Genomic DNA, 25,124 nt, shown 5'->3' on the forward strand with positions numbered 1-25,124 from the left:
GTGACCGGGAGGAAGGCTCTCCCGCCCATGACGGGATGGAAAAACTATGCCTGGGGCCGACGCTCGGCCCGGCTGCTGCAGCCGAGGAAAGCCGGGACGCGGAGCCCCGCCGAGAGCTTCTTTGCTCCGGACGCCCCTGGACGTGGCGGACAGCCGCGAGGGTGAGTGGCCCGCACCGCGGTCGGGCGGGGGCGGCAAGTGCGCGCGGGGAGGAGGAGGACTTGCACTGCTGCGGGCGGGGCAGGATGCGGAAGGTGGGAGAGCTGCCAGCGCGCCTTTATTGCGGGTTGCGCAGCTCGCGCATTCCTGCCTCTCGACTTCTGCCTTCTGTATTATAACACAAATTAACATGTTTTGAGTCCATACTGTGTGCCAGGCTCTGTGCCCTGTGGTTTACCCGTTACAATAGTAATACCCGTAGCTCTGCCATTTATTGAGCGCCTACTTTGTGCCAAGTCCTGCCAGCACTTTACTTGTGCTCTTTCGTTTTCATGACAACGGATTATCCCTGTCTACAAAAGAGGAACTGGGCTCAGAGACATTAATGATTTGGACAGGGTTGCACAGCTAGTAACTGATGAAAAAGGGACTTGAAGTCTGGTAAATCTGAGTCCAATACCCGAGCTAACAATCACAGTTCACATGTACTGAATGCATTATTTCATTTAATCTTCATATTTATTTAAATATATGATACAGACTGGCAAACTGAGCTCAGAAAGTATTGAACGGCAGGCAGAGATTTGTACCCAATGCTTCTTGACTCTCTTCACTCTCCTTCCCTGCCTAAACTACTTGTCTTAATATGCTTTGTCCTTACTTCTCCATCCCCACTGCTGCTGCTGCGTTCTAGGACCTCGCTTTTCAGCTAAACAATTGCAATGGGCCCTAATACTCTCCCAGCCCAGGTCTCTCCTGTGACACCATGAGTCCCTTGCACTACCTCATTGTGATCCTCCTCTGCTCCTTGACCACAAAACTGCCCTGCTTGGAAGCCTGCAGCGGTCCCTTCCTTAGACTGGCCATTTCTCAGAGACCCTGTGTTTCCACCATGCTGAAGTAGCAGTAATAGAAAGACAATGTCCTACATAGGGCCACCCAAGGCTGGTACTCAGTTAGCATTGTTAAAAATCTGTCCTCTCACATCCTTATTTTTGCCTTCCCTCTGCACCATTCTCTAATTTATTCTGTCATCTGGAGTAATTATATCAATTACTCCTGCTTTCAACTGCCGGATCCTCAGACTCTCCACACACATTTCCAAGCATCACTACAGCCCTTCATTGTAACACATCAGATTCACTGCAGAATTTGTTTCCTCCCAAATGTCTGACTTCTCCCCATCTCCTAGCAGGGATACCACACTTACCTGTCTTCCAATCCTTAAACCTTAGGGTTACCTTTTGTTTTAAATGTTATAAAAGTAACGATGCTCATCACAGGAAATTCGAACAGTTCAAAAGTTAGAAAGAGAAAAGTAAAAGCCTACATACTCCCTCCCAATTCTGAAAGGTAACCCCTTTAACAAGATTTTGCGTCTTTTCAGAAAGTATTTCCCCAACCCTTCTGTACATATATATACTCTATATTTGTGCTTTTTTTTTTTAACTCAAAAAGAAGCATACTTTACATTCCATGGTACAACTTGCTTTTTTCACTTAACAGTGTGTCTTCGCCTTGTTTACATATCTACATATACAGGCCTACTTTGTTCTTCTAATGGTGTCATAGTGTGTCATTGTATGGATGAACTGAGATATTTTTCACAAGGCTGGAGTCATCTTTGAAGCCACTCTGTCTTCATCGAATATTCAGCAAGTTCTCCAAGATGTCACTTTTTTCTCTGCAAATCTCCCTATTCTTCTCCCGTCTCTCTATTCCTTCTCTTATCCTGACCCTGCTAATCAGACAGTCTCTCTTGCTGTCTCAATCACTGATGCGTCCTACTCCTGAATGTTCACTGTGGGGTAACAGAGTCCCTCTCCACACCCACAGCTTCACCCACTCCTTCTTCCAGGTCAAAGGCCTGCCAACCTTAATTTGCCTCTATGAGATGAACTCCTGCATAAATCAAACTTCTATTAGTTACATTCTATTTTAGCTTTTCTTTTTTTTTTTTTTTTTTTTAGATGGAGTCTTGCTCTGTCGCCCAGGCTGGAGTGCAGTGGCACGATCTCAGCTCACTGCCATCTCCGCCTCCTGGGTTCAAGCAATTCTTCTGCCTCAGCCTCCTGAGTAGCTGGGACTACAGGTGCACGCCACCACAACCAGTTAATTTTTGTATTTTTAGTAGAGACGGGGTTTCACCATATTGGCCAGACTGGTCTCGAACTCCTGACCTCGTGATCCGCCCGCCTCGGCCTCCCAAAGAGCTGGGATTACAGGCATGAGCCACCGCGCCCGTCCCATTCTAGCTTTTCTTTTGAAAGGAATTATGTGCCAAATATTTATCCAAGCAAATAACCTTCCCATGGATTTGTTCACTTCTATTAAGTGGCTTACTCCTGTAACACACATACACATGCGCATACACATCACTGCCCTGTTAGTAACTCCCCTGTTAGCTGAGGGGCCGTGGTAGTGGAACTTGAGCTCTGGGCTCCTAGCCAGCAGGACTGAGTTCCACCCAAACTTTGACCTAGGAAAAGTAATTTTTCCCTTTTCTGAGCTCTGTTTTCTCTTCTGCCAAGTGGAGATGACAGTATCAGCCTCTTAGAAGTGTGGGGAGAATTAAGGGAGATATGAACATCAAAACTTTGAAATAAGAACACACAACATACATGGAGAATCATTACTGTTTTCCTCTAGGTTAGGGGTTGCAAACCCAGATACTGACAGGGGCTGTGCACAATGTGTATGGGAATGGGATGCATGATATTTGGGAGTGGTGAGGACTGTGAACACTCTAGAACACAGGCTGTCTGTCCTAGTCAGCGTGGGGCACCATGACAATAACACAGTCTGGGGACATGCAACAATAGACATTTATTTCTCACGATCCCTAGAGGCTGGAAGCCCGTCATCAAGGTGTCTGAGTGTTGGTTTCTTCTGAGTCCTCTCTCCATGGCTTGCAGGTGGCCATGATCTGCTGTGTCTTCACATGGTTGTCACTCTGTGTATGTCTGTGTCCTGATCTCCTCTTCATATAACGACACCACTCATACTGGATTAGGGCCTACCCATATGACTCATTTTACCTTGGTTACCATTTTTAAGGTTCTATCTCTAAATGCAGTCCCATTCTGAGAATCTGAGAGTTAGGACTTCAGTGTGCGAATTCTGGGGAGACACAAGTCAGCCTGTAATACCTTGGCTCAAGGGGCAGCTACCTGGTGACCTGCGTAAATGCAGGCTCAGTGCTGCCCAGATCCTTCTGCTGCTCAAGAAAAGCTGCAAACGTCGATGTTAATATAAAACCTCCCAAGTTTTACATTGGCAACAATTTCCAATTAAAAACCCAAAACAAAAAGTACAGAGTAGTCTGTGATCCACGTGAGGCCACTGATACGCCAATCGGTCCCTGTTTGTCTAGGCTCTAATTTCCTCAGTGGCAGGGGCATGTTCCATAGCTTTTTAATCCTTCTCAGCCAGTCTTTGCACGTTGTTTATTCTCTCTCTCTCTCTTTTTTTTTTTTTTTTTTTTTTTTTTTTTTTTTTGACAATGTCTTGCTCTGTTGCCCCGGTTGAAGTGCAGTGGCACTATCTCTGCTCACTGCAGCCTCTGCCTCCTGGGCTCAAGCGATTTTTCCCCCTCAGCCTCCCAAGTAACTGGGACTACAGGCAGGCACCACGACGCCCAGCTAATTTTCGTAGTTTTTGTAGAGACGAGGTTTCGCCATGTTGTCCAGGCTGGTCTCGAACTCCTGGGCTCAGGCAATCCACCTGCATTGGTCTACGAAAGTGCTGGGATTACAGGCATGAGCCGCTGCACTCAGCCTACACATTGTAATATTAACAAAAAGTTAAAAGCTAATCATTGAATGACTAAATTTGAATTTTTACAATCTTGTTGAAAGTAGGGCACACCTGTAGAAATCCTGTACCTCTTTGCTTTCATGCCAAGCTATAAAATCGCATTAGCCATTATAACTGCCTTCATAGCCATTGATGCCAAAGTTTGCAAATGTTCAGCTCCTCACAGGGTCGCTATTACAGCCACTTTACGGATGGGAAAACAGCAGACCCAGGTCTACCCAGGTCTGCTTGTTTATTTTCATGAGTGTGACAACCTTCTCCCATGACATCCTCTCTCTCTTTGTTCTCAGGAATGATTATTGTATCAAAAATCACGACTGTTACTGAGTGCTTACTGTGGGCTAGTTGCTGCATTATCTCATTCAATATTCACAATTACTCTATAAGGGAGGTGTGAGCAGTCAAATTACTTGAGGGAGGCATCCCTAAAGACCTCAAATAATTCAAAACTGGTGTCATTAAAAGCTCACCTGCTGAATGGAAAACCAAACATCCTATGTTCTCACTCATAAGTGGGAGCTAAGCTATGATGATGCAAAGGCATGAGAATGACACAGTGGACTTTGGGGACTTCAGGGGAAAGGGTGAAAGGGGGGTGAGGGATGAAAGACTACAAATAGGGTACAGTGTATACTGCTCGGGTAATGGGTGCACCAAAATCTCACAAATCACCACTAAAGAACTTACTCATGTAACCAAACACCACCTGTTCCCCAATAAACTATGGAAATTTTTAAAAAGTTAAAAAAAAATAGCTCACCTGCTGAAGAATGGTAGATATTTCTGATTACCTATTAGGACAGTGCTGTTATGTGGCTCTAGCATAAACACAGTTTACAATTTACAATCCACACTGCCTTACAAGATTCTTGACAACTTTTAACTTGGGAAAATTGGGGTTATTTCAGATTTCACACATAAAGTGAAACAATAAATATTCAGATTCAAATAAGACCATACATTATTATCTTTCTCATTTTACAGACAAAGAAACTGAGACCTAGAGAGATTAAATAACTTGCCCAAGGTCAAACAGCTGGAAAATGACTTCACCACCAGACCAGCTCATGCTTCTCTAAGGGTAGACCTGTGGCCGGGCGCGGTGGCTCAAGCCTGTAATCCCAGCACTTTGGGAGGCCGAGACGGGCGGATCACGAGGTCAGGAGATCGAGACCATCCTGGTTAACACGGTGAAACCCCGTCTCTACTAAAAATACAAAAAACTAGCCGGGCGAAGTGGCGGGTGCCTGTAGTCCCAGCTACTCGGGAGGCTGAGGCAGGAGAATGGCGTGAACCCGAGAGGAGGATCTTGCAGTGAGCTGAGATCCGGCCACTGCACTCCAACCTGGGTGACAGAGCAAGACTCTGTCTCAAAAAAAAAAAAAAAAAAAAAAAAAAGAGTAGACCTGTATCTGATTTTTTTTTTTCTTTGTAGAGCTGGTGGGGCGAGGGGAGGGGGGATCTCACTTTGTTGCCCAGATGGTCTCACTTTGTTGGCCAGACTGGTCTCGAACTCCTGTCTTCAAGTGATCCCCCACCTCAGCCTCCCAAAGTACCAGCATTCTAGATGTGAGCCATTGTGCCCGGCCCTGTATCAGAAGTTTAGGGTTACTCTGAACGCCCATTAAGGCCTGACCAGAAATGACTCCGTGGAAGTTCTTGGGCTCACCCAGAAAAGTCAAGGAAAACTTAGCCTTTTCTCCCTGACCTCTTCAAAGTTCAGAATTTCTCTCCCTCAGTTCTTAGATCTTGTAGTCCCTTTTATGTCATTCCCAGGGATTGTTGTCTAACCCCAAAATTTCCTTCCCCTGCCGCCTGCCTGGTGTTGGATGCTGTTACATCTAGATGCCGTTGGGTGCCTATTACAAAGGAAAAGGAGAGTGAGGCTCTTTTTTCCTAGTCACACAGGTGTGCCGGCTGGATGCTCAGGTAAGCAGATCATTATAACCTGCCCAGGTAGTTCTAGGGATCAGAGTGGGCCCTACAGGAGCAGCAACTACGTCTTTTCACCTCCGAATCCCCAGTGTCCGGCCTCAAAGGCAATAATAATAAACCATACTATTTATTGGGTAGCCATGTGCCAGGCCACCGTATCATGCACACATGCACACCTGATAATCCCATTTGGCCCTGTCACTTGATGAGATAAGCACCATCCCGCTTCTTCCCTGGTCTCTGTATTATGGAGCATGGACACGCCAGGTGGCTCAAAGTTGTGAAGCCAAGACAACACCCCATCCTTCCCTCAGAGCAGAAACAGCAGGGCAGGAACAAAGGCTCGGCCTCCCTAGGACTTTTTTTTTTTTTTTTGGTAGCACCTGACAGAGCCATAACTCAAACTAACAAGTGAAAATGGGAGTTTATGGAAGCTACCGGAGTCTCTACCTGAAATGTATGCAGGACTCAGGGTGGCAGATGAGGACTGGCTTTTGTTAGTTCAACTGCAGTTAGTGGCAATTACAATTTTAAACAAGGTCTTAAAATTGGTATTGTCACATTCAATATCCATTATCTTGTTTGATTTTTGGAATGGCAAGAAATAATAAAATAATAGAAGCTAATGCTTTTATACCTCTTGCCATATGCCAGGTCTTATTCTAGAAACATTAAATTCTCATAACAACTGTCTAAGGTAGGTTCTATTATAATCGTGTTCATGTTGGAGAGGAGGAGACTGAAGGGGAGAGATTAAATAACGTGTGAAGGTACTACAGCTAGTTCATGGCATCTGAACCCACACAGCCATGCTGGAGCTGTTGTAGAAGCCAGCATGCGGCTATTGAAGACTTGAAATGCTCCAGTCTGATTTGAGATCCGCTGCAAGTGTGAAATACATCACTAGGCTTCAAAGACTTGGTACTAAGAATGTACAATGTCTCATTAATAATTTTTATGGTGATTACATGTTGAAATGATATTTGGGAAATAATGGGCTAAATAGCATTGAAATTAATTTCACTTGCTTCTTTTGTACTTTTTTAATGTGACTACAAGACAAACTGACACGTGTGACTTGCATCGTTTTCCTATTGAGCCGAGCTGCTCACACCCACTCCCCCACTGCTGTGGTCAGGCACGTGGAGACGGGCCCTGGGGATGCGATACGGGGATGTGAACACCCTCAGCCGCCTTCTCTCCCCCTCACATCTCTCACAGCTGCTGCATTCTTCTCTCCCACGGCAGTCCTTGGTCTCCACGCAGCAGAAAACAGCTGTAGACAATGCCAAAGCTTGATGGCTTTGTCTTCGGCCACTCCAGAGCCTGACTCTTGCCCTCATCGTGCAGAGGAGGCAGCTGAGGCTCAGAGGTGCAGCAGGCCAGGGCCCCGGTTATGTACCACGTTCGTAAAGGCTGGGAGTGTATATATTAGAAGGTATAAGTCTTCAGCTTTAACACACGGGCTGATTTCCTCTGTGCTTTCAAGAATTCTTGCTGAGACAAACCCCTGGCTTCCGAGGCCTTGTTAGATCATGATGTGTCCTTGGATCTCAATCACATGAGCCAGAAATGAGGAGAGAGAAAGAGAGAAAATAGCAGATGAATATTTTCTGAGGCATCCTGGCAAGTGGGCCCCACGACTTCGCAGCCTCTGTATTTAGACTGTGGATTCTGAACAGTTTCCAAATGGACACTGATCCTGAGATCTGGAGAGAGGGGACATTTCGTGAGCACTGTGTGAGGAGCGGCAGCCAGCCGCTTTTTCCCTCCAAGGATCTCTTTAGCTTTTCAGAGAAGCTGGAGAGGACTGTTTCCAATTTACTTCCTGGAATTCGGGGAGGGCGTGGAATGTTTTTTATTATAGTATTCTATTCTCCCATCAAAGCGGATTTTCAGCAAGCTTCATCCGCAAGCAAGCCTTGTCCCTTTTAACACCAAACACCGGGAGAATTGCCCTGCTGGGTGAGATTTGGGTGTCCTCCTCCACCCAGGATGAGGTCTCCCCTGAAACACTCCAGGGGCTCCCAGTGGGAGTTCAGGACTATGATCCCTTAGTTCAGTTGCAACTAGTGACAATTACAATTTTAAATACGGCTCTAACTTCTGTATCATGTTTTGTTTTCAAATCCACTATCTTTTTTGATTCTCTGAATAACCCTGTAAGGCAGACTGGGCAAATGTTAATATGTCCATTTTACAGGTGAGGAAATGAAGGCCCAGATAAGATGAAATGACTTTTTCACAGTCACATGATTAGTAAGTTACAAAACTAGGACTGGGACCCCGGTCTTCAGAATCCAAGCCCAGTCATAGCATTGAGTTTTCCTCAGTGGCCAAGTGAGGCTTTGTCATCCACACTTTTATTGAGACCCTTGTGATCCCCTTGCTTTATAAATTGTAATAATACCGGTGGGCTGGGGAGGTCCTCAAACGCCAGTGGGACCTCAACCCCAGCCAGTGTCCAGGCTCTTGACACCATCTCAAGAAGGAATTCAAGGATGAGTTAGAAAATTGTGAAATTATGGTGACTTATTGCAAGGGGGAAAGTACACACTCAGGAAAGGGGGCTGTGGGCGTTCTCAAGAGGGAGTTGGGCAGAGGGGTTTGGGGTTTCTATCTTTATGGGTTTCTTTAACCAACAGGTAGAATATTCATGAAAATTCCTGGGAAAAGGTGGAGATTTCCCAGAACTGTGGTGCCACCTATTTCTACACCAAATATGGGTGTTCTCGGAGCTGTCGTGGCACTGGTGGGTGTGTGATTGAGTACATGAACGAGCGTATAAAGAGGTCCTGGGTGAAATCTCGATCAAATTCATCACCATGTTGGATCCAGTGGGTCTTAGCCAGCTTGGTCCACACCCTGTTTTTCAGGGTCTTATCGGCCTATACAGCTTCTAGTCATGTCAAACTGCTGCCTGGAATTTTCCTCCTGTGACCACCCTGGATTATTCCTGTCTCTGTAAGAGTGGCCAGTTCATTCAAGGTTGTTGAACAGCTGTGTGTTGAGTATTTACTCTATGCAGGTGCTGCGCTAGGCTCCGGCAGCCCAACTGAGAACAACATGCAGGGCCCATACTTTCCCGGACCTTCCATTCCAGGGAAAGAGCCAGACAGTTAACAAGTCAAGAAACAAACAAATGCATAATCACAAATTGGGCCAGATGCCTTGAAAGAACAGGATGGGATAAGAGCATATGCAGGGTGGGTGGAATGCTTTGGATCACATGATCAGGGCAGGCCCCTCTGAGGAGATGACATGAGACCTGAGACTTGAAGGATGAGGCTGGCAGCTACCTGAGGGCTTCCCGGAGGAGGTGAAGGATTGGGGGCATTTTAGGCACAGTTTTTTCCAACCGTGGAGCTTTTACAGTGTCAAACACTGGACTAGATAGAATCTTTGAACGCATTCCTTCACTCATTTCTCACACAAACTCCCTGAGGTAGGTATACTATCATTTTCATTGCATAGTTGAGGGAACCAAGTGCTGGGTGTTCCGTGGCTCTTAACCACGGAGTTAAATGCCACTCCTACCTGTCAGTGTGTCAAAACCTGATAACCAACAGGTCAGATTTATTTGAGCGTAATTTACACCTTCCAATCTGCAAGGGGAGATTATTCAGCACCCAGGCCTAGCAGGCTTGCTCAAGACAAGTATTCCTGGAACTTCTACTGGCAGACACATTCAGGAAGGATCAGTGAGAGGCCACGTCCCCACTTCTGGCCCTTCTCACATCCCAGTCTGGTCAGAGGGCCCTTGGGAATAAACCAGGGGGCCATGTCCTGTGGCCAGGAGGAAGACTTCCCTGACAGTAGACTCAGGCAGTGGCACTTTAGCTCCTAGTGCTTTTCTAGAACATGTGTATTGATGAATCATTAGCTACTTAGCAGAGAGATGAGAAGCCAGATTTAAGAACTCATCCATGTTCAGCCAGGCTCGGTGGCTCACGCCTATAATCCCAGTACTTTGAGGTGAGGCAGGCAGATCACGAGGTCAGGAGTTCGAGACCAGCCTGGCCAGCATAGTGAAACCCAGTCTCTACTAAAAATACGAAAAATTAGCCGGGCATGGTGGCATGCGCCTGTAGTCCCAGCTACTCGGGAGGCTGGGGCAGAAGAATTGCTTGAACCTGGCAGGCGGAGGTTGCAGTGAGCCGAGATTGTGCCACTGCACTCCAGCCTGGCAACAGAGCGAGACTCCATCTCAAAAAAATAAGAAATAAATAAAAAGAAAAAGAACTCGTCCGAGTTTAGCAACCCATGAGTCTATTTCTGGGGTTTAACCAACTAATATTTTTTATCCCTTTAGCAGGAAGGCTCTAATGAAGGTGTCCCTATTCAACTAACACCTTCCCACCCCCAGAAAGGACAATTTAGGAACTGAGATTGTTTTTTTAAAGGTGAGAAAGGACTAATACTTACCTCTCTTCTGGTTAATCGGACAGCTCTCTGTGGAGCACCTGCTATATGTAAGGCATTCTGCAAGGCTGGCCCCACCCTACAGGCCAGAGAGGGAAAGACCTAGCCCCTATACTGTAAGGGGTCAAAAGCAAGGAGGGATTTGATCTGATCTGGGTTAGAAAAGCAGAGGAAAAAAGAACTGATTTGCATCAAGGGGTGTCAGTGCTCTCTCTTCTGGATTTCAGCCACTGCCTGGTTTTCTCTTCGCTGGGGATTTTCTTGAAGGCAGAGTCCGCGTCTCCAACACTTACTAATTAAGCAAATATTTCTTGAACATCCACTGTGTGTGAGGAAGTTTGAAGCCAGGGGGCCAGCTGGGGTCCCTGTACTCATGGAGCTTACATTTTAGTGGAGACACATGGGGGAGGCAACCAAGTAAAGTGAATATGGGTGAGTGGAAAGAGCTGGGGAAAGGGAGCTTGCAGAAGGGGGGCGCTGGCTGAGAGGTCACGTCAGGGAATGCCTGGAGGAAGTGACATTTAAACTGAAATACAGCAGATAAAGAGCCAGCAAAGCAAGAGGGTGGAGCCGTGAGGTTACTGGCAGAGTGGCTGGCGCCTTGGGGCTGAATGGAGCTTGGCCTGGAAAAGGTAGTGGGGGTGGGAGGGGGGTGCTGGGCCAGAGGAGCCAAGGGAGCCAGGGAGGAGCTGAAGTTGGGGCGGAGGCTGGAGCCAGCTCAGTTGGGGCCTCGTAAGCCGTGGCTGGGGTTCTGATGTTTGCTATTTAAGCCAGCACCTACTGGAGGGTCTTGGGGAGTGAAACCCTGATCTTTTGGCTCAGGCCTTGGAAACACCCCCCATTAACAAACCAAAGGGGCTTATAGTGGGGACCCAGGGTCCGGGAGGCTGTCCCCTCCACGCCTCTCATCACCTTGTCTAATCCAAGTGTGGGCCTCTCAAAGGACAGGAGGTCTTGCTCAAACACTGATTTACTCCAGCACCCCGAGAGAGAAAAAAAGCATCACTTGTACATTTTCAAAGTCATGTAGTGTGTGTGTAAAAATTGTAAAATAAAATACAGGGCATCAGAGAGATTTCTCTATGGCTGTGTGTGGTTTTGGCATATGCTTCAAGGTCTTTTCTGTAATGTGGGATATTTAGGAGGAAAAATATAAGAAATGCTGAAATAATGGAAAGCATTTGGGTACTAGGGTCAGCCAAACCCAAGTTCAAATATAACTTCTGCCACCAGCTAGTTGTGTAAACATAAGTAAATTAGCCTCTCTGAGTTTCAGTGTCTTCTATAAAATGGGGGGGAAATAGCAGGGGCAGGAAGCAAGGGGCATGGATTAAGCACAGTCTTCAGAGGCATACGACATGGGTTTGAACGCCATCTCCATTAATCTCTGATGGTGTGACTCTGAGTAGATAACTTCACTTCTTGGAGTATCTGTTTTTTCCTCTGAAAAAAAAAATGGGACAATAAGGGCTCAAGTAAGCTTCATAGGACTTAGGTAAACTTCATATAAAACAATACAGCAGGCTGGATGCGGTGGCTCACGCCTGTGATCTCAGCACTTTCGGAGGCCGAGACGGGTGGATCACTGGAGTCCAGGAGTTCAAGACCAGCAGGTGACATGACAAGACCCCATTTCTACAAAAAATACAAAAATTAGCTGGGCATGGTGGCATGCTCCTATAGTCCCAGCTACCCGGGAGGCTGAGGAGGAAGGAACACTTGAGCCCGAGAGGTGGAGGTTGCAGTGAGCTGAGATCATGCCACTGCACCCCAGCCTGGGCGACAAAGTGAGGGAAAAAAAAAATTGTAGATACAGGGCTTCACACAGTGCCTGGAACATTGTAGGTGTGTAATAAGGTGGGTTTGCTTCTGCCTTGGTTTCCCCATCTGTAACTGAAGAGGTTGGATTAGATGGTTCCCTGAGGCCCTTCCCAAGTTCGTGATTCTAAATGTATTTAAAAGGTGCAAGCTGACAGTGGTGGCACACTCCTGTAGGTCCAACTACTTGGGACAGAAGGCTGAGGCAGGAGGATCACTTGAGCCCAGGAGTTCAAGGCTGCAGTGAGCTCTTGCACCATGCACTCCAGCCTGGGCAACAGAGCAAGACCCCCAACCCTAAAGAGAAAAGAAAAATAAAGAAAGGCCCTGGAAGAGTTAATCTGCCTGGATTCCTTGGGGCCTTAGTGCCCCTCTAAGCACCCTGCCCCCAGGCTTTCTCAACACCATTGTGTAGAGAATGGGGTGAGTGTGGCGCAGGGCACAAGCTGGGAGCAGGGCTATTTGGAGCCTTGTTTTTCTTGGAGGTGCTGTGGAGGCGAGGAGACTCTCCTCTCCCTCCCTTCCTCTAGGTTTGGAACTAGAATCTAGTCTCCCCGCCTTTATTTCCAAAACATTTCCTGGCTGTAGCTGCCAGCACTCCTCTGGGACTCCAGGAGCCTTCAGGCTCCAGCTCAGAAAACCCTTCCTCCCTGTGTGTCTCAGACACACACCCCTCCACCCAGGCACTGGGGCCTACCCTGAACCACCTTTTGCAGAGAGGCATTCCCTCTTTGTCCGGAGAAGCTGGTGCAAGGCCATTGTGGTCAAGAGAGCAAATCCACCTTCCTCTTGTGGAGCCTGTGTGGCTGGGCATGGAGGTCAGAAGAGAGAGGGGAGCTGTCAACTGTGACAGATGGTTCCCTTTCTCTGCCTCTCTCTCGTCCGGCTGGCTCTCTTTTCTGCCTGTCTTCAGCTAGCTGTTTGCAGGATTCTCATCTGCCTTGAAGACTGGCTTCCACTTCCTTCCTCCCTCTCTCCCTACTGCAAAATGTTTGTAGACTGCAACTTTCCAAATCATTTTGAACCTGCTTTAAAAATTCAGTTTCTATTCTGGGGGTCCCAGATGTGCTGCAGCTCACAAATAAGGCTAACCAGTTTTCCAAGACCCTCATCATGTAGACAAGGGAAAGAAATGGTGATTCGCAGGGCCTGGGGAGTGTCTAGGCCATAGTTTTCCAAAAGCACCTGTCATTTATGTAACGTTTCCACGATGTTTGCCGTATCTGCCTACCACCTCTACTATTATTTATGTAACCTAGGTTGAGCAAGTGTGACATCAGAAATACAATCAAACTGCATCCTTATTTTTTCCTACCCCTCCCTACTTATAATTTAGTCAGTGAGGGGAGCTCCTCCTCCCCCTGGTTGAAGTCTCCACTCCCTGGCAACCCTTCCATTCGAAGGTGAGATTTCTTCCTGCTCCCCGAGTGAAGGTGTGAAACGGGCAAGGCCATTTGCTCACCTTGTCAGCTCACCTCTTTCCAAGTTGAAGGGAGGCGAGGTACAAGGACAGGAGGAGGATTTCTAGATGTTTCATGACTGGGGCGGGCCTAGACTGCTCTGCATCTCTGTGCCTGGCAGACATTTAAAGCTATCTTTTCCATGAGGGCCTTTTGCAGGCTCTTTGGGAGTTACAATTTTGGGCCCTGTGATTGTCACACTGCTGGGATGTGGGCAATGAACATTTTCCTTTCTCTGCAAGCCCAGGCCTTCCCCTCAGCATCTGTTTCCAGGGTTAAAGATCCTGGAGGGGGCAGGAGGAGAGGTATAGTCAGCCTGTTTCTGAGGGGAACAGCCAGAGGCAGCCAAAAGTCCTGGACAGGCTCTCCAAGAGCCAGGGGCCAAGCAGAGTCTGAAGGGAAAGGAGATTGAAGGCCTAGAAGGAAAAATGAGTTCCAAAGTTAAATGCCTGAGCAATGCGCCTGCCGTGCAACCAGGACCACAGCTGCCGAGGATGCCCCTAATACTCAAATGCTCTGATTGGATAGCCACAGGCTGAGTGAGGACTATGAAGCCCACAGTGCTTTGTATCTGGAAAGAGAACAGATTGAAGTCTGAAAGGCTCAGCATTGCAGCTAGAAGGGACCCTAGAGACCATCTACTTTAGTGGTTCCCAAAACAAGGTCTCTGGACCTCCATCAGCAGCAACATTTGGAAACTTATTAGAAATGCAAACAATCCAGGTTCACCCCAGAACTAATGAATCAGAAACTTTAGGGATAAGGCCCAACAACCTGTGTGTTAACAAGCCCTCGAGGTGAGTGTGATGCGCACTGAAGTTTAGGAACCACTGCTCTAATCCAGCCCCTGTTGTTCAGGTGAGGAAACTGAGGCCCAGAGAGGGAAAAGGGTTTTCCTAAGGTCACAAAGCAAGTTACCATTTCATAGTTTATCTCCATGGCAGGAAGCCATGCCTGGGATGTTCCCCCTCCTGGTTTCATTCTTGAGAGAGAGGCTGTTAATTGCAAAGCAACGGAACTGATTTGTTGAGAGATCTTGGGCAAGTTGCTTATTTCTGCTCTGGGTCTCAGTTTCTGCGAATGCATAGTGAGGGCAGGGAGTAAATACCTCTGGGTGTATAGCACACTGATCTCCAGTGGGATCGTGCTATTGCTGCCATCAGCCTTAAGGACACGGTCTAGCCTGGGACGGGAGGGCACAGGCTCTGGATCTGGATGGCCTGGTTCAAACCTTAGCCCTGCCATCTACTCATCGCGTGATGTAGACCAGGAGCATCCAGTCTGTTGGCTTCCCTGTGCCACATCGGAAGAAGAATTGTCTTCGGCCACACATAAAATACACTAACATTAACTTTAATGTTATGAACTTTAAAAAAAGTTTATAACATTAAACTTTAAAAAATCGCAAAAAATTTTAAAGTGATGAACTTTAAATAATCGCAAAAAATATCTCATGATGTTTTAAGAAAGTTTACAAAACTTGTGTTGGGCTGCATTCAAAGCCATCCTGGGGTGCATGCGGCCCACAGGCCCCGGGTTGGAAAAGTGTGATGTAGACACATTGCTCAACTTCTCTGAGCCTCCGCTTCCTCTCCTATATCTATCCTATAAGGGTATTGTGAAGATCAAGTAATGAATGGAAAGCTCTTAGCACATGCCTGGCGCACAGGAAGCACCTGGGGGAGGAGCTGCTACCGGCCTGCCAAGGTCGCTCAGGTGATGGTTGACCTCCACTCAGTAACTGAATCCTCAGCCCTCCTCATGCGCAACCCTGAGTCTCCCGTGAGAAGCAGACTACTTGCAAAGTCACCTACAATTCAAACATTTCTACCCTTGTAGAACTGTAACTTTCTATTCATGCCATAGATTTGGATGAAACCATGAATCATTTCTCTCCATTCACAGCTCCTCCCAGTCACCAGTCTCTGGGTCATAAGGTCTGCATCCATTTCAGCCACTCTGGGGGATGATGGTCTGATGATGAGTGCCTCACCCCCGAGACCCCTTCAAAGTGTATTCTGGGTAATGACTCCACTCACCCAAATACTTCCTCAAGATATGACGACTCTGTCCACATCACATCTACTTGAATGTGATGCGGGAAAGAGCAAGAGACAGAAATCCAGTTGAGTGTATCCCAGCTGCCTCCTCCTGTGCATGCCCTCTGACCAGACCCAGGCCAGCTTGGTGGCCACACTCACCTGTCACAGCTCTCTTGCCTCCCACAGGTGACCACCATGATCCCCTGGGTGCTCTTGGCCTGTGCCCTCCCCTGCGCTGCTGACCCACTGCTTGGCGCCTTTGCTCGCAGGGACTTCCGGAAAGGCTCCCCTCAACTGGTCTGCAGCCTGCCTGGCCCCCAGGGCCCACCCGGCCCCCCAGGAGCCCCAGGGCCCTCAGGAATGATGGGACGAATGGGCTTTCCTGGCAAAGACGGCCAAGATGGACAGGACGGCGACAGGGGGGACAGCGGAGAGGAAGGTAAGAGGCCTACACCTGCCCCTCTCGTTCCCACCGGGCTGACAGCATCCGGCATGCAAGGGACGTCATGAAGTTGATAAAACTAGTATTAATCCTCTTCATTATAAATCAGATTACTGTTTACTTATAAACAGAGCTATATATATATATATATTTCCCCCCCACCTTGAGACAGAGGCTTGCTCTGTTGCCCAGGCTGGAGTGCAGTGGTGTGATCTCAGCTCACTGCAACCTCTGCCTCCTGGGATCAAGCAATTCTCCTGCCTCAGCCTCCTGAGTAGCTGGGGCTACAGACGCATGTCACTATACCTGGCTAATTTTTGAGTTTTTTTAGTAGAGACAGGGTTTCACCATGTTGGCCAGGCTGGTCTCAAACTCCTGATCTCAAGTGATCCATCTACCTTGCCCTTCCAAAGTGCTGGGATTACAGGCATGGGCCACTGTGCCCAGCCTCAGAGCAGTTTATACTGAAAGGAACATGGGTATTGAATTTTGTGTTCCTGCCCCTGGTGCACCTTTGGGTTGCTAAGTGACTTTGGAAAAGTCTCCCAAAATATTACTCAGAACTCTTGACGATTGAAAGTGACAGAAACCCAACTTACAGTCCCAAATGGAATGTATTAGCTCATAAAACTGAGACATCAGGCTAGGCGCAGTGGCTCACACCTGTAATCTCAGCACTTTGGGAGGCTGAGGTGGGCGGATCACTTGAGGCCAGGAGTTCAAGACCAGCCCAGCCAACATGGCAAAACCCCATCTCTACTAAAAATACAAAAAATTAGCCAGGCCAGTGGCACATGCCTATAATCCCAGCTACTCTGGAGGCTGAGGTAGGAGAATTGCTTGAAGCCGGGAGGCCGAGGTTAGAGTGAGTTGAGATTGCGCCACTGCACTTCAGCCTGGGCAACAGAGCGGGATCCTGTCTCCAAAAAAAACAAAACAAAACAAAACAAAAACAAAACACAAAACAAAACAAAACAGAGACATCCAAGAGCCGAGCTCCAGGAATAGCTGAGTCCGGGAGCTCAAATATCATTGTCAGGGCTCTGCTTCTCTCTGTGTTTGTTGCATCCTCACAAAGGCTGGAAGTTCTGAAATAGCAACTGCTGGGCTCAGGCCCACATCTTCCTGGCTTCATCCACAGAGCAAATCTCAGAACAGCCAATTCTCCTTGGCCACATGTGTATCCTGGACCAATTCCCTTGACCAAGGAGGTGAGGTGCCGCCGTTTGCAGGGCAGGCTCATGGGGCCACCCCTGCGTGCGTGTGTGTGTGTGTGTGTGAGTGTGTGTGAGTCATTGTGACTGACAGCCCTGCTAGGACCATATGAAATGAAATGGTGAACGGCAGCTCCCCAAAGGAAGGGATGCCAGGCAGACGGCAAGCAAAATGGATATACTCTACAGACCTTTCCGCTGTGACATTCCTTATATCTCCAAACTTTCACCCCAGCAACCAAGCACTTTTCAGTGTCAGCAGCATCCCTAAGCCTACATTTTAAGCAGTAGAGAAATATAATAATTTTTATTTGTATGGCATTTTCATGTTGACAAAGCATTTTTGAGCATGTTGCCCATCTGACCATCCATATCCTGTGCCGGAGGGATTCTTATTTTCGCCATGTTGCAGATGAGGATACTGAGAGTCAGAGTGATTCAGTTGAGAGCAAAATATCATCCCTGCAAGAACATGAACTTTGGAAACAAACCTGGACGCTGATTTTGGCAAACTATTTAACCTCTCTCCAAACCATGGTTTCCTCATCTCTAAAATATGGATAATAATAGCACTTGTCTCACAGGGTTGTGGTGCAGATGAAATAAAACAGTGTATGAAGCACCTGTCTCAGCGTAGACATACAATAAATGTTAGGCACCCTGTAATGGACTTATTGAGCTCACATAACACACAGATAGTTGACTGCAAATCCAGGTCTTTTCCTACTACACCAAACTAATTCCTTCAAAAGTACCTCCTCCCCAGGAGATTAGTATAAAAGTAACCATCATAGCTTTGACTGGCGGTATGTGGGGGGGGGGGGGGGGCGGGTCTTCCAGCGTGCTGGGCACTGGTGTCATGATATCCAATTTCCTGACCACAGCGGCAGACTGAGGTCTGGACATGAGCTCCAAGCAGGCCAGCTAGAGATTTCCCTGAGGTTTGCCTATGGATCCTGAGGGACAGAGTCTCTGCTGTTGACTTTTTCCCCAAATAGATAAAGCTTACCAGGAAGTTCTACCGTGTACTGGGGCTGCCTTTGGCCATCTCTTCTGCTATGTGTTGAGTCTCTGCAGAGAAGGAAGCCACCACACCAAGGAAGGCGGTGCTGGGAACCCAGCACATGTAACCCAGACGAAGCTTGTCACCCTGGGGCCAATTCAGGATAACATCCAACCGCCCCCCATCACCACACACACAAATTCACCCCCAGAAAAGTCTTTCAAGAGTAAAGTCAGCTTTTCCTGAAGTCTCTCAAAAAAGGTAATGAAGAGGAGGCCGGGCGCGGTGGCTCACGCCTGTAATCCCAGCACTTTGGGAGGCCGAGACGGGCGGATCACGAGGTCAGGAGATCGAGACCATCCTGGCTAACACGGTGAAACCCCGTCTCTACTAAAAAGAATACAAAAAACGAGCCGGGCGAGGTGGCGGGCACCTGTAGTCCCAGCTACTCGGGAGGCTGAGGCAGGAGAATGGCGTGAACCCGGGAGGCGGAGCTTGCAGTGAGCCCAGATCGCGCCACTGCACTCCAGCCTGGGCGACAGAGCGAGACTCCGTCTCAAAAAAAAAAAAAAAAATTGAAGAGGAAAGCACGTTATATAGTTCATGGTAGGACTTCCCAGTAAGCTTTCTTACCTATTTGTCTCCCACCAAAAACCCCAAGTCAAAATGACTTGGGGGCTGCATGGTGGCTCATGCCTGTGATTTCAGCACTTTGGGAGGCCGAGGCAGGAGTACTGGGAGGCCAGGAGTTTGAGACCAGCCTGGGCAACATAGGGAGGCACCATCTCTACAAAAAATTTTAAAATTAACCAAGCGTGGTGGTGTGTGCCTGAAATCCCAGCTACTCAGGAGGCTGAGGCAGGAGGATGACTCAAGCCCAAGAGTTTGAGGTTACAGTGAGCTATGATCACACCACTGCACTCCAGCCTGGGTAACAATGTGAGACTCTATCTCTTAAAAAAAAAAAAAAAAAAAAAAGGTTCTGTCTCTACTCCTCTTCTCTTGACCCCTTTTCCCACCTTTTGTTTATTTTCATTTTTTCAAGAGTTTTGTGACTTTTCTTAGTTTTATTTTTTCCCATTCTGTTTATTTTTAATTATATGAGTAATATACAAATACAGTCTCACTGTAATATATTCAAACAATACACATAAAGCAAAAGTCCTCCTTACTTACTACCCCTTCTCATCCTCCCCTCACCCTCCAGAGGTAACCACTATTAATTGGTTAGGTGTGTATGTTTTCTGGCCTTTCTCTGTGTATTTACATATGTGTTTAATAATACTGGGCATTGTCAGGCATTTAACATAAGCACTCTGTTGCTGAAAATCAAGTGTTCAGTAACAAAATGCAATTTGGAAACCTATTTCCGAATTACGTAAAATAGGAAAAATTCAGATGCATTACAGATTAACTCAGAACTCTAAAACACAGTGAAATGCCTACATACAGACGTATAAGAAACAAAGTAACTTGTTAGGATGGAAAATGCCTGAAACATTACTTCCTTGACCACCCAATTCGTATGGGTGACATAACCTTGTGTCAGTGAACTCAAGTCATTATCCACATAGGTTTTGTTTAAAATGTTGAGTTGAAGGGACATAAACTAAATTGATTTTATACAATCAGTAGCCAAAAATGTTGTATTGAGAGAGATGTGCATTTTATGAAATATGAGTATGAAACATCAAAAAGCGTTCTAAAGGAAAACACAATTGGGGGAATTGTTCTGCAAGGAATGCCAGCTAGTATTTAGGGAATGTTTGCTATAGGCCAGGCACTCTTCTATGCGTTTAAATGGGTGTAGAAATATTTAGCATTGTGGATTCCTTTTGTTTTCCTAATTTTTATTTTTTAGAGACAAGGTCTCACTCTGTTGCCCAGGCTGGAATGCAGTGACACAATCAGAGCTCACTGTAACCTGGAACTCGTGGGCTCAAGGGATCCTCTCACCTCAGCCTCCCAGGTAGATAAGGCTACAGGCGCACGCCACCATGCCTAACTAATTTTTATATTTTTTGTAGGGATAGTGTCTGGCTACATTGCCCAGGCTGGTCTCAAACTCCTGGCCTCAAGCGATCCTCCAGTCCCAGCTTCCCAAAGTGCTGGGATTACAGACATGAGCCACCATGCCCACTGGCTTCCTTTTAACATAAAGGCTCTGGCCACCTGCTGTTTCCTCTTAGTATATGTTAGAGAAGGTTTCATAGAGCACACATAACTCTACTTTTCTTTTTTTTTAACTCCTGCATAGAAATCCACAGTATGAATGGACCATAATTTTTTTTTATCATTTTCCTTTGGATGGGCATTTAGTTGTTCCTATTTTTTGCTATTGTAAGCAATGCCGCAATAAAATCCTTGTACACGTGGGCAGGGCTTGTATGTACTAGGCAGGGATTTTACTAAGATCAATGTGTTGAAATCAAGGGGCTTTTTCTAGTTCTCTTCTCAACCCATTACCAGCACAGCCCGTGGAAGGATTGATCTGGCAGACAGACCAGACCCTTCCTTAGAAGGCAGGAAAAGGAAAGGGTGTGAACTTTTTGCCCTGATCCACAGTGATTTTTGAAGGTAAGTATCATCATTTCCATTTTCCAGATAGCTAGCGTTAGGATTTACGCCCACTTCTATGTGTCTCCAAAGCCTTCTTGTTCTTTCCATTACCCAAGCACTCCTTCTCCAAGGTTGGAAAACCAAGGCGCACCCCTCTGCCTAGGTCTGTGAGGACCGTCCATAACATCAGCTGCTCTGTCTTCCAGGTCCACCTGGCCGGACAGGTAACCGGGGAAAGCCAGGACCAAAGGGCAAAGCCGGGGCCATTGGGCGGGCTGGCCCCCGTGGCCCCAAGGGGGTCAACGGCACCCCCGGGAAGCATGGCACGCCAGGCAAGAAGGGGCCTAAGGGCAAGAAGGGGGAGCCGGGCCTTCCAGGCCCCTGCAGCTGCGGCAGTGGCCATACCAAGTCAGCTTTCTCGGTGGCAGTGACCAAGAGCTACCCACGGGAGCGGCTGCCCATCAAGTTTGACAAGATTCTGATGAACGAGGGTGGTCACTACAATGCTTCCAGCGGCAAGTTCGTCTGCGGCGTGCCTGGGATCTACTACTTCACCTACGACATCACGCTGGCCAACAAGCACCTAGCCATCGGCCTGGTGCACAACGGCCAGTACCGCATCCGGACCTTTGATGCCAACACCGGCAACCATGATGTGGCCTCGGGCTCCACCATCCTGGCTCTCAAGCAGGGTGATGAAGTCTGGCTGCAGATCTTCTACTCAGAGCAGAATGGGCTCTTCTACGACCCTTACTGGACAGACAGCCTCTTTACGGGCTTCCTAATCTACGCCGACCAGGATGACCCCAACGAGGTATAGACATGCCAGTGTGGTCCGCCAGGCAGGGAGCAAGCTTCTGGACTTGGGCTTACAGAGCAAGACCCCTCAACTGTAGGCTGGGGGTGGGGGGTCCAGTGAGCAGTTCTAGCCTCAGGCTGACCTCCTCTGCCTCTTTTTTTCCCCATCATTAAATCCAAACCTTTTTATTCATCCGACCATCTATTTATTCACTTCTTTTTAAAGTATCTACTATGTAACAGGCACTATGCTATTCTCTGAAAGGCGCAGCAGTGGACAAGACAGAGCATCTGTCCTCATGCGGCTTACATTCTAGCAGACGACACAATTACAAATAACCAAGCAAATAACATAATATTATGCCAGGATAGAAATGAACATGCCATGGTTGACAGTAATAGGAATAACAGGAGACAGGGAAGAGGTGGAAATTTGTTTCTTTTTGTTTGTTTGTTTGCCTTTTTAGGTTTACTTACATACAGTGACTCTCCAAATTTTAAGTTGACAGCTCAGTGAATACTTTTTACTTATGTGCACACCCTGAAACCTCCATGTAGATCGAAGAACAAGCTATTTCCAGCCTCTCACCTCCCTTCCCCAAAGGCTCTCTTAAGACCCCTCTAGGTCAGTACCTGGAAAAGTTCCATTTTTGAGCTGAGTTCCAAAGAAGGAAATAGAGCAATGCAAAGGCCTCGGAAAAGAGGTCTCCCAGCAAAAGACTCTGCAAGTGCAAAGACTTTGACGGAAAAGAGGGAGGGGCCAACGTCAGAACTGAGAAGCGAGGCATGAGGCGTGAGGCTGGAAGATAATACAGAACCTCCCAGGCCATGGCAGAGCTCGTTCCACTCACAAAGGCTTATCAGAATGCAAAGTGAGCACGACACTGATAAGCGGATCATCTTGAATCTGCTCAATGCATGAGTCAAGTCGGCCACAGACTTGAGCACTTTGTTATTAGTTAATCTTTTGCAGGTCCGCTTCTCAATGAATGAGATACACCAGGGTATGCACGTACGCCTGAGAACCGCTGCTCTAAGATGGCAGGAATGGATCCCACGCAAATGAATCGCACCCCAAGCCCAGGTGTTTCCAGTATGCAGGGGTCTGAGGGCTTAAGAAGCCGCAGTAAAAGTGCCAGGTGCTGGCCGGATGTGGTGGCTCAACGCCTGTAATCCCAGGACTTTGGGAGGCTGAGGCAGATGGATCACTTGAGGTCAAGAGTTCAAGACCAGCTTGGCCAACATGGCGAAATGTTATCTCAAAAAATACAAAAATTAGACAGGCGTGGTGGTGGGCACCTGTAATCCCAGATACTGGGGAGGCTGAGGCGGAAGACTTGCTTGAACCTGGGAGGTGGAGGTTGCAGTTAGCTGAGATCGTGCCACTGCACTGCAGCCTGGGCAACAGAATAAGACTGTCTCTAAAAAAAAAGGCAGGTACTGAAAGCCCCATGAAACAATTTGCTGGAGAGAATTTTCAGTTGAAGCCACAGCTCCCTAGCAGCTTTCTCTGGCTGCCCGCCTAGAGAGATACTCAGGGACTTCGATGGCTGCACGGGATGGTTCTGGAAGGAGTGGCCATCTCCATAAGTAAAATGGGGTTTATTTAAAATAACTCCATTTTCTCTGGGCCATAAATGGTTTGGGATTGGGGTGGGTCTGAAAAATTCAGGAAAGGCTTTCTGACCCAATCAGATTGACGTGTGGGTTGGGGTCCCCTGCAGCACCCCTGTGGGAAGGGGTCAGCTTTGGCCAGTGAACAGTTCTTTTTTCCTTTTCTTTTTCTTACAAATACAACTTTTAGAAGAGCCTTTTGCTTCTTCCTCTTCCTTCCCCCAGGGATATAAGGTATTTGAAGGCATTTGACTTAACCCTTTGTAGCCCAGGTAATAAATCCAAACTCAGCAAGATGGGCTGGACCCCAGAGCTCTGTGGTTGCCACTTTTTGGCCCATACTGAACCGATGTCCCCTTGGCCAGGGACTCCTCAGGGAGAGTGTGGGAATGATGGGGGAAGACTCGGCACTCTTTTGTAGAGGGTGGGGCAGATGATAGCAGAGACCTTCCAGGGCCCAGGGCTGGGGTCTTGTCTTCCTTGGATGTGGTCTAGGGTTGCTGCAGATGGTGGGTTTGTGGCGGGGCAGGGGGCAGAAGCAGATGATGCAGTTGAGGCAGGTCTCTGGTAGCTAGTGATGTCAAGGATGAGCTCTCCTTTATCCCCTGACTCTTCTGAGGATGGCTGCCTCCTTGGTGAGCCACTTGGAGGTCTCAGGCTGATGATGCGGGATGGTGGCCCAGATGAGGAAGGGGCTCCAAGGCGGTGGCCTTCCCAGATGCACTGGGCCCCAGCCCTTCTTCCTAGCTATGGCTGATTGCCATGGGCTTCAGCAACCAGGGCCTACCTGTAGGTCTCCACGTATGTAAGCACCACAGAACCCAGTGCATCTTTGTGCTCTCGAATCGCCCTTGATCCAGAGATATTTTCTCATTTAGAACACACTTTGAAAGGCAGCCATTCCCCTTCTGGAGAAAGCCTGGAGAATCTGCAGCTCCCATGATTACAGTGCAAAGAGCACTAGACACACAAGGCCCTCACAGGCCAGCCCCACCCTGGGTGGAACCTCAGGGCTCACCTGACAAATGATGGGGGTCGCACTCTGTGTATCTAGGGGGGGCTTCGTGGGCTGACTTCTGCATCAGGACTATGATGAGGGTGGGGGAGGGCAATTGAGGCACTCACCTCATGCACAAAATGTAAGAGAGTGACAAAAACCTCAGTAATCAATAGAAATATATGTATATATATTTTTGAGACAGGGTCTTGTTCTGTCCAAGGCTGGAGTGCAGTGGCACGATCACAGCTCACTGCAGCCTCAACCTCTTGGGCTCAATTGATCCTCCCACCTCAGCCTTCTGAGAAGCCGGAACTATAGGCCTGTGCCACCATACACAGCTAATTTTTAAATTATTTGTAGAGATGGGGGTCTTGCTATGTTGCCCAGGCTAGTCTCAAACTCCTAGTCTCAAGTGATCCTCCCGCCTCAGCCTCCCAAAGTGCTGGGATTACAGATATGAGCTAGCGCATCTGGCAGAAATAATTTTTTTTTTCAAGATGGAATATTGCTCTGTCACCCAGGCTGGAGTGCAGTGGTGCAATCTCAATTCACTACAACCTCCGCCTCCCTGGTTCAAACGATTCCTGTGCCTCAGCCTCCTGAGTAGCTGGGATTACAGGTGCCCACCACCATGGCTGGCTAATTTTTTTTTTATTTTTAGTAGACACGGGGTTTCACCATGTTGGCCAGGCTGGTCTCGAACTCTTGACCTCAAAAGATCCACCCGTCTCAGCCTCCCAAAGTTTTGGGATTATAGGCATGAGCCACTACCCCCAGCCAGAAATAATATTTTAATACAATATTTTAATAAATCAAAATTAACCAAAAAACTATGATAAAAT

The 25,124-nt window shown here is 47.6% G+C and overlaps 2 protein-coding genes across 5 annotated transcripts in view; one reads left to right on the top strand and one right to left on the bottom strand.

The window, feature by feature from the left end:
• Positions 1–25,112, top strand: C1QTNF2 (C1q and TNF related 2). Of its 4 annotated transcripts, XM_050794816.1 has the most exons (5): positions 26–161; positions 5,821–5,904; positions 15,839–16,091; positions 21,077–21,684; positions 22,136–25,112. In XM_050794816.1, exons 3-5 carry the CDS (start codon positions 15,848–15,850, stop codon positions 22,172–22,174), a joined length of 891 nt encoding a protein of 296 aa, XP_050650773.1. In that variant the 5' UTR covers positions 26–161; positions 5,821–5,904; positions 15,839–15,847; the 3' UTR covers positions 22,175–25,112. The 4 variants fall into 4 exon arrangements, with proteins under 4 accessions (XP_050650771.1, XP_050650774.1, XP_050650772.1 ...); XM_050794814.1 differs by lacking the exon at positions 5,821–5,904 and having other exon boundaries at positions 1–161; XM_050794817.1 differs by lacking the exons at positions 5,821–5,904; positions 22,136–25,112 and having other exon boundaries at positions 1–161; positions 21,077–21,094; positions 21,299–21,864.
• Positions 1–25,124, bottom strand: part of PTTG1 (PTTG1 regulator of sister chromatid separation, securin) — a 241,843-nt gene that overhangs the window by 57,699 nt on the left and 159,020 nt on the right. The gene's annotated exons all lie outside the window — the stretch shown is intronic.

This window comes from Macaca thibetana, chromosome 6 (genome assembly GCF_024542745.1).
Source record: "Macaca thibetana thibetana isolate TM-01 chromosome 6, ASM2454274v1, whole genome shotgun sequence".
NCBI classification, from domain to species: Eukaryota; Metazoa; Chordata; class Mammalia; order Primates; family Cercopithecidae; genus Macaca; species Macaca thibetana.